We start from the raw sequence: 10,002 nt of genomic DNA, 5'->3' as shown, positions 1-10,002 counted from the left end.
AATCATACACCAGCAGAGTTCTCACAGGGAACAATGTGGGTTAAGTGTGTTGCCCAAGGACACAACGGACGACCGCTCTACCACCTGAGCTACAGCAGCCCCGACAAGAACTGGCTGACCTTCCTCCAGAAGGTGGCTGATTCCCTGCTGACCTGGTTTACAGGTTCAGACTCTTTAATGATTTAGTGTAGACTGTTCTTGAGTGGTGAAGTCTCTTCTAGTTGGTTGAGGTTCAATATAAAAAACTTTACCGTAAATGTTCATAGCTTAAGAGCATTGTAATTGGTAAAAGAATACATGCAGCCACTCCAAGTGTGACGACTGGAAGTTGTTACTGCTGCTAAAGAAGCTTATAGAACCAAATGAAGTGTACTTGTGCATGTTCATGACAAAAAAAAAACTCTTCTGTCAGTTTTATCAAATCAATGAAATGAAAAATCAAATCTACTTCGAGGGACTGATATTAGATTATTTACAGATTTTATTTATTCTTTTAAGCCTCGAGCCCCGCTGTGGGTGTGACCTTAGCATTTCATTTAATCCTGTTGCTATTTACCTCCACCCAAATGCTCTCCGGTGGAGCCTCCTTCACAGTAAATCTGCACTAACACCAGCTTGTATCGGCAGCCACGTCCCGTGGGGAACTGCAGTGCACTACCTTGAGATGTCAGCAGAGCCAAGCCTGCTCTGGAATTGATCTCTTGGTAATCTTCTCTCTCCCCTGGGCATCTGACCATCTTCTGGCTGAGAGCCATTAAAGAGTCGGTCACCCACACCACACACACACACCGACCCCCCTTGGTTAGACCCTGCTCCCATCAGCAACAATAGCATCACTGCACATCAGTAATGACACCGCCAAAGGCTGGCCTCTCTTCTCTTGTTTTTAAGGACAACATAAGCCTTTGGATATGTGCATCATGTGAACTGTAGCGACTCTGAAGATGACTCACACACTCATCATCATTGTTATTCAGATCAGACATGTTCCCTGACTGCTTCAGCTGCGCTATGTACTGTACGCTAGCAGCATTGCTCGGGTTCAGTCCAACAATGAGTGTGTTTGTTTCACCATTTGCTGCGGCCGCTGTCATTATCACCGCCACTTCTCCAACCGCAGCTATTTTAGGGTGTGCATAAATAAGAGGAAAAGAGCCAGCTCTAATTACTCCCATCCTTCAGCATCATTATATTCTGCACTGGAACTTGTTAAGGTTATATCCCGGCTCAGATTAACATCTTCATCTTTAATGACTCTCTATTTATAAGAGAATACTCTCTGCTTGACAAACTGCTCTAAATGACCCTCAGCTGAGGAGGGAAGGATGAGCACTCAGCTTTTCTTTATTTGGGAAACAAACTACTACTTAATTTTCGTAAATAAGTTATCATAACAGTAAGGCACATATACCAGCATTGTGGTGAAGCAGTCTGACTTCTTAAGAATTTATTTCCCTGGATTACTGTCACCCCAAAGAAATTCTATTTGTATACACCGATGAGCCACAACATTAAAACCGTTGACCAATGACAACCCGGCCTGATAAAGACACACATATTAAATGGTTTAGGAACAACTCAAAAAAGGAAACAAGAGCAAAAGGCGTTGACCTGAAATTCACTAGATCCCAAACTGATCAAGAATCGGTGGGATGATCCACAGACACACCTACTCTCAACTCATAGGACGCAAAGACCACAATGGTGACACGATGACATTTTGGAGACAATATTAGGAAGGTGGTCATAATGTTATGCCTGATCGGTGTGTTTAATGATAAGTCAATGTGCATTTTACTGCTGTAACATGGTGGGATGGGACTAGTTTTACTACTGGGAAAAGTGACTTTTAAGAGTGCATCATGTGTCATACAATTTATTTATTTTTTTATTTTTTGTTGTGTAAAGTCAGTCTGGACACTCTCTGATGGATTATGCTCTGGTGGAGATCTGGGCCAATCAAATCATATGGACAGGGTTTATGTGATGATGGACAGAAGAGTAACAGGGACATACTCATACATGTCAGCTGAGCGCCGTGGAGCTGATTCTGTTAATAACGAACTGGCTGCCATCAGAAGGGAGCTGTTCAGAGTCTAACAAACGACTTTAAAAATGTGGCAGTTGCCTAATGGGATTATACATGTGTGTGCACAGCTAATGTATTTCCCTCATCAGTTGAAACATGCCGCATGATTAAATTCAAATACATTTTTATGATTTGCAAACAAAAGCAATACAGTCACACCTCAAGTCTCACTTTTGGACTCGGCAGTATGTGTGCAAAGGAAATCCCGACACGTGCTTGTTTTCTCTCTTTATAGGTTGAATATTACTTTTGCAAATACATAGTATTTCTTTACAAATATTGTAAGAAAATGAGAACACAGTTAACAGACGTCTTTCCATTTAATAAATATGATTGTAAATGCATAAAACAATTACACACAGCACAGTTGAGGTCAAACAAAAACACTGTAACACCGTACCGTCTGTTCTGATACAAAAGCTGTACAGTAATAAAACTCTTTTTTTTTATTATCATTATTATTAATATTTCTCTACAAAAATAATAATCTTGCTAACTCTTCGAGGAGGAGAAGGAGGGAGGTTTAGCTCAAATTGCAGCTTGATGCTGTCGTAACCAGGAGGCCGAGATCCTTCGCGTCACTTCCTTGTCTGTTCAAATCGTGAAACTCAAAAGGCAGGAGGAGCTTTTATTGTGACGGACCTCCAGGTCCCGTCTGGCCTGAGACGTCTATTTCTCATCTGCTAAATTTGGGATTTTAGAATTGTACCTGCGGCTTCGATGATCTTCCTCAAAGTAATAAAACCAGAGTCAGACAGAGAGAGGTGGAAATCAATTTTCTAAAACTTAAATATGAACTCTGCATTCCCTCTCAACATTCTTGCACAACTTCTAACTTGAAATGTTCCTAAGTGGAGGGAGTCCAAGTAGTATTCTGCTTACAAAAGCCCAACCACCATTATGTAAAATGACCCACATCCACCATACATGGAGCAACAGAAATCACCTCACAGCTGAATTCAAGCCCTGTCCTGCAGTCACAATGCAGATGAAGATGTAAGCTGATTTGCCCTCCGAAATCAGAGTGCGGTTTGCATGCTGCTTTGAAATATAAACACTTCTCTCCGTACAGATCAGACGGACGAACAGACGGCATCTGTACGACTCTGGTGTCTTTGAGGGCAACACACACAGGCTGCGTATCACACATCCTGATATCGGGACACATTATTTCTACGTGTACGGATTGAAGCATTTATGGGAGTCACTGAGTGAGGGGAAGCTTTTCAAGAGCCGTTTCACAGCTTCAGAGGCAACCGAGAGTGATAAAGGCTCAGCTGAGCTTTAACAACAAATGGAAGAACAATCAATTGTGGTCACTTTGGTTCCATTATTAAAGTGAGGCATGTATTAGTTCGTTTCTTCTCCTCTTAGCGTCTGGGAAGTGATCAATAGGCTCCTAATTCTGTCTGAAATTTTGCAAGCTGAGTCAGAAGAACAATGCAAGGAAACACTGCTTTTTAAACACCCTAACGCAGATAACTGCAGAGGAAATGAGAGAAAAATGTGGCTCTGATGGAGAGGAACGTGAGCTTCAGGCTCCTTGAATCTCTGCACATGAACAGGAGTCAGGAGGCTGTAGGCCGCGTCCTGTTTCCAAGCAATGCATCCAGAAACATTGTTCAGCTGAAGAGCCACTTCAGTATGGTCTTATACACTTATACAGACTCATGTAAATTGGTGAAGGTTAGACCTCAGTAGTTTTTATATTACTCTCTATATCGTTTTTACTGAAATTTTGTGAGATACTCTGTTCAGTTGCAGTGTTAACATGGACATTTGTTTTCTAATACTAATACTACTCCTAATGATAATTCTAACAATCTCTCATGTTCAGTCACATGTAGAGGGGTGGTGTAAACCTTTGATAACCTGTTCAGTAAGAAAATTTGATCTGAGGCAACAACATAATAAAAACTACAAAAACGTGCTTTGTGATGTGCCACCTGCTAACATGGAGAAGGGAGCATGTCACGGTCAGCAACATGCACATAAGAAAGATAGAAATATTAATAATAAAAAAAAATAGTTGTCTTTTTTGTTCTTTTTTTTTCTTCTGGGGTTTTTTATTTTTATTATTTTTGTTCTGTCTCCAGCAGATGTGATGCTGGACTTTGTTAAGTTCTGTGGTGATTACTGTTTTGGGGCATGTAACGCATATCGGATCAGTTCACTTAGCGTCTTGTTTTTCTCGCTCACTCACGTTAAATGAAGCAGCATTACACAAAGCAGCTGGTGTGTGTTGCACCATTAATGCCTCATCATCGTGCCTCTGTATGACCCAAGGTTACATCCTGTTTTAGTATGCAGGTGATCCGCTGTTGGTTTTACGAATGTGCAGCTGGATAGAAACCAACTATCCAAAGCTGACATAAACTCCCTGTGGGTTACACTTCCAAATCTCCTCTCTCTTAACAAAAAAAAAAGACACCAAAATGGGGAAAGTTGCCTCAGAAGATTTGAAAGGCATCAATCAGGCATTTACATCTGTCAGATTCCTTCCACAGAGTACCGGGAGGGGGGGTTCAACTGTCCTCTGAACAAGCTAACCATCCGTGTAGCCCGTAGCATCTGCGCTCTAGTTCTCCCACTCCTACGGTGTGATGTAATGAGCTGCGGTGACGACGGGTGCTTCTCGAGACCATCAGCCTAAATGTTTCACCGACCTCGGCCAGCCTTGAGCCTGACAGGCTGCATTTAGTTTTCCCTCCCATCTCTGTTAACCTCTCTCTGTCTGCCTCGTTCCTTCTCACCGCCACGCTCTTTGGGCTCTCCTGCAAAGTAGCTTTATCTCATTTTGTTGTAGGATTGTTGTAGCTCCAGGCCTGTGGCTGAGGGGCGCGGGGGACAGGGGAGCTCCTGCTGTCCCTCTGTGTCCTCTTCTTCCTAAAAAGTCTGGTCGTATTTGGGGCTCGCTCACAGTCAGAAGTTGTCACACCTAAGCCGTCAAGTGTTTCTCTGAAGCACAAAACATTTTACAAATTCGTATGTATCATAAATAGTTCCAGAAGCATTAGATTAACAGCAAAGTTTAAACCGAACCCTGTTGTATTGTTAACAAATAAAACTCAGAAAAAAAGGAAATAGTTCAGTAGAAACGTGTATTATTGTGCCATAAATCAGCTTTCTGAGAGACAATGGATCAAAAGCTCTGCAGTACCGTATTCGCGTTTTTGTAACAGCATCTCTTTTTAGTATGACATTTGTTATTAAAATACACACATTTCTAACATTGACATTCATGATTTACAAAATAATTGTGTAATTCACCTCGCAAAAAGTATATTCATATGAATAAATAAAACACTACTGCGCTTAGCTTCACCGAATCCCCGTCTCCTCCTCTCTGCTTCATGCTGCCGTTTCTGACTCGTATAAACAAAAGGAACTTTTCAAATGTTTAATTTATTGGACACGTGTCGAAAGAAAATTGGAGGAAAAAACCTGTACACAGTCTCTTCTGGTTTGAACGGAGCACAGTAGTATGTGTCAGCAGGGTCCAACATGCACAGGTATAAAGCTCAAAACCATTGTGTCCCAAATGGTAAAAAAGAAAAACAAAAAAGAAACATCCAGCTGGAGCAGTAATCCAGTCCAGAGTTCAGACGATGTAAGTGGGGAGTTCTGTGGAGAATTTCACATGTACATGAGGTTTCATACATCCTGATGGAAGAGAGGAAGAAACATGGGAATCAGGAGATTTAGTGACCTTGTAAAATATGTCAAACACATTGGAGAGAACAAAAGTATGCATCTGGACCTGTTTCTCTGACTAGGTGACTAATGTAGATTCAACGTGAACAGGTTTAAAAGAGTCTACTGAACAGGAGAAGGTTGGACTTTAATGCCATTAAATCAGAGGAGTCCACAGTCTCCCTGTAAAGGGAATGAAGTCCTGAATATGTGTAAAGAACATCAGCATTCAGGAGGCTTTACACAGTTTCTCTGCTCTGACAAAAATCTCTGTATTCATAAATGACCTTCAGAGACATGAAGTGAGTGGAAGTTGAACAAATCCAAACTTTGAAGGAAGGAAACACCGTCCATACACACCAGATTCACCACATTCATACCAATGTCTAGAGTTCTGACGTTCTTGAACGAGTCGAGTCTTAAAACTAGACAACCCACCATTTCTATTAGTGTGTTATGCAAGTTTGAATGATTCTGATCTGTTATTCTTATCATTCCTACCAGTAATTATTACCTGGATAAAATAAGTTACCCTCACACTGGCACCCTGAAAATAAATCAATATAAATATGAGCCAGTCTTTTGAATGGCTCTTTGAAGAGAGCTGCACCTTGTGGATCCATTCCTCTCACAGAGCGATAAATCCCATCTGTACCAGGCTCGGGGCATCAGGTCAGGTTCATACAAAAGCAAACATTTTCTTTTTCTCATATTCTTTTGTCATATTTTGTCATATTTCCCTCAAAAAACAATCATAGGAAATGATGCAATCACTGTACAGCTGCTTCAATTACAGAGTCAAACATGTCAAGTCTGAACCTGTTCCAAACCCAAAGCTCCCATACTTGTCATTGTGAACTGTCACAACTGACAAACATTAAGATGGACAATGAGAAAAAACCTTTACACATGGATGAGGCTTAATGGCTTAATTATAGAAAAATTGAGATGAAATGAATGAATTCTGAAAATGTTCCCCAGCCAGTTATGGTTGTTTTTGAGCATCTTGTTCTGTGAAAACACATACAAACACTCTGAGGTCACAGTGCGACAGTACAGCGGAAATCAGAGTGTTAACCATACCACTGTTTGTCATGCTCATGTATGTTTAGTTCTCCTGTTGGCTGGACCCCTTCGCTGAGGAACACACAACAAGAAGCACAGGATGAGTGTCGCAAAACAACAAAACAATGTAATGGTTGACAGTGATGACAAACGTGAATGAAACATGTGACACGGACGAGGGGGTGGATATTTACCGATGGGCCGCGAGTTCAACTCTGTGTCCAGAATCTCCAAAGAATGCACCAAGTCCCGCTGTGAGCCGGGCGTGGCCTCCGTTGGATTAGCTGGACTCATCATTTCTTGCTCTTTTTCGTTCTGCATCTGCGCATAGACGTTGAGGCCTGGGATCTTCCTTGAGGAAAGATTTACAGTGAGGCAGACGAGCAGAGAACGGCCTGAACTAACTAACATGAGACGCTACAAAGAGCTCATTCTCTTTAACTTAATTTCTTTGCGTGCAAATGAAATCTGCATGTGAACCGGAGCTCGCCACAAACTCTAAAAAGATTTGGATCTGTAAGTCTGCTTGTCTCTTAATCTTCATGACCCTTTACGTCATTTTCCCTTGGAGCTGCACCTTAGCGAGGAGACATAATTTAACATTTCAGAAAGGTCAACCGCCTGCGTTCAAAGGGCTCGATATCGATGGAGGCCGAAGGCTGACTGGCATTTCTTTTGTAAAGAGTGACGTGTTAAAAATAAAGAAATAAATACAAATTCTACAGGATCTTCACAGATGTGAGGGAGAAGGCCCTTCACTGTGTGCGGCAGTGGCTTGAAAGGCAGCCATCAAGATTCTCTGTTTGAGAAGCCGTCATGAAGCTCACATAGCACTGTGCGATGACTATATAGACATGACATTTCATGAACACTTTACCTCTTGAATTTGTAGATGACAAACACAGCTAAACCAACAACCACTACTGATAGCAGCATTAGCATTGCAGAGCCACTGTGGTTCTCACTGGTGTCCACTAGGGGCGCTGCAGAGACAAGGGAGACATGAGCCACAACATGAACAACAAGGAAGCAAACTGCAGCTGTATTTCCACCCAGATGACTCATGCAACGAGCAGTCAACAGAAATGACACCTATGACAGTCATTTAATGTACAGAAGTATGGACTTCTCTTACTCTTTATCTTATTAGCCCCTTTAGGACAGGAGCAGCATCCCCAATAGGAAGAGGCACACATACTTGTAACGATGCTCACTCTCTGAATGTCTCTGTGTAGCTACATAGTGGGAGCCAATCAGACACAGGGTTGGGGATATTAGTTGAAAATAGTAAAAGTATACCTGACTGCCAACAAATACAGGTCTCCTAAGAGTCCCCATGCTTTACGATCTGTCCCACCCACTACAGGAAGTACTCAGGGTTCCCATGAACACACATACACATACATACACACATACACACATGTGGCTGTACTTTCTTACCTGCTGACAGGTGTGCTGCGTACACGGTGACCTGGACCCCTGGCCTCAACGTGAACTGGACCAGGTTTTGATTCAAGGCGCCGAGCAAAACCTCAGAGAGCTGCGAAGACGGGGTGTGAACAGGATGGTTTTCATTCCGTGACTATAATCGGCCGTCTCTGACATTTCAGAGTTAGTCCTGATCAATCCCTTAATGTCAGACTGAAAAATTATTGAATCCAGAAATCGCTCTGCCCTTCACAGATACTTTTAGGTGGCGTTCTGATTTTTATGTCCATTCAGTCTCAGAGGACAAAACAACAGGAGGGAATGGAGAAAAGAAAACGCTGGAGAGTAAGAGAAGACGCTTGGTAGAAGTACCAGAGAAAACGAAAGTGAACCAAGGCCACACACTTGGCTCTTGTCGTTTCTTAACTCATCTGAACAACCAAATCCACCAATATATCCACAACATAATCATGTAAAATGACTAAACTGTAGCTTATCAGCAGGATTCAGAAGAGTCCACCTTTGTCTCCATACTATGCTGAAGTGCAACGCCTGGACCAAATCATGAAATCAGGGCAAGATTTATTGCTGGGTTGTTGAATTATTTGTTAGAGCCCTTGACCCAAGCAAGCCTCACTGCCTCCAACCACATCTTAGCTTTTCTGTTTACATAAGAGTCTTTGTCTGTGGGACCTTTCACTGTCATGCATAATGCATGCCATGCCGCCTCACTTGATCTCTGCTTTCCAGACGGACGACTAACCTTCTGCACTGACAACATCTAACCCTGATATAAATTGGTCAGATTATCGTGACCCGAAGGTAAACTCCAGAAACCTCAGTTTCCCCACACAGATCCGTTCAGACCACTAGAAGCCTCGGTCCGCAGTCTTCGGCGTTCATTTATGATCTCCAGCTGAAGCCATATTTTCAGCATTCTCTGCATTACAAAACTAAACAGGATCCTCCTTTCCTCTCTACGGGGTCTTCATTCATGTCATCTGCCTCATTTGCCAAATTAATTGTGATGTAATTTCTGTAGTCCTTCATCCTCCCCTTTATACTTCTTAGCCGTTTAAATTTAGACTACGCTATGACTAATTACTACTTCCCTCCGTATACCAGGGTCAGTAAATCTATTATACATTCTAATAAGCAGAGCTCGCTCTACACTTTTAACATGCCAGCCTTGAATGAAGATTTATCGCCGGCTTGTAGGGGAGGGGAACTTTCCAGGCGATCAACCAGGTGTGAGCAGAGAGGGAAGAAGGAAAATCAAATTGATTTCCTTCGCAGTTTCCTCCCTGCACACGCCCGTGGAGTTGTACCCAAGGAGAGCCTCTGCGTTATTATCAGTCATCATCTGTTATGTGAGGCTGAGAGCTAATTCTGTTCATGTTGATTCGCCGGTGATTTAGAGAGCTGATGAACCGTGACGCTTTCTTTGTCTGGGCTTTTAGGCTCTTAGGAGACGCCGCCCCAGCACCTCACACACAACCCACAGGATGTGACTTGAGGGAGTTTAAAAGTCATTCCCCCTGATAACTTGTTAATACTTGTCAGGCTTATTGATGAGTCTATTGCAGAGATTCCTCAGGCGTGTTCCAGAATTAGAGCCATGGAGAAGGGGGGAAAAAAAAGAAGCATGCTTCAGTGGATTAATACTGACATCTGCTGGAGGAAGGAGGGACTTGAAGTTACATTTTTTTTCAGGAAGCAATTACTGG

General features: G+C 42.4%; 1 protein-coding gene across 5 annotated transcripts in view; it reads right to left on the bottom strand.

Moving 5' to 3' along the window:
- Window positions 1-2,305: 2,305 nt before the first annotated feature.
- LOC125004125 (VPS10 domain-containing receptor SorCS1) overlaps window positions 2,306-10,002 on the bottom strand; it is a 145,538-nt gene continuing 137,841 nt past the window's right edge. For 2 of the 5 annotated variants that reach the window (XM_047578513.1, XM_047578515.1), the window contains exons 24-27: window positions 8,288-8,387; window positions 7,725-7,830; window positions 7,042-7,199; window positions 2,306-5,752 (exon numbers count right to left, since the gene is read on the bottom strand). In XM_047578513.1, the coding sequence (XP_047434469.1) occupies window positions 5,691-5,752; window positions 7,042-7,199; window positions 7,725-7,830; window positions 8,288-8,387 (426 nt within the window). In that variant the 3' untranslated portion in view covers window positions 2,306-5,690. Of the gene's footprint in view, window positions 5,753-6,865; window positions 6,920-7,041; window positions 7,200-7,724; window positions 7,831-8,287; window positions 8,388-10,002 lie in introns of those variants that run through there. The other 3 variants (XM_047578514.1, XR_007112310.1, XR_007112311.1) reach the window with 3 other exon arrangements.

This window comes from Mugil cephalus, chromosome 2 (genome assembly GCF_022458985.1).
Source record: "Mugil cephalus isolate CIBA_MC_2020 chromosome 2, CIBA_Mcephalus_1.1, whole genome shotgun sequence".
Classification (NCBI taxonomy): domain Eukaryota; kingdom Metazoa; phylum Chordata; class Actinopteri; order Mugiliformes; family Mugilidae; genus Mugil; species Mugil cephalus.
Note: the sequence above shows the minus strand (reverse complement) of the source record. Positions and strands in the feature narration are given on the sequence as shown.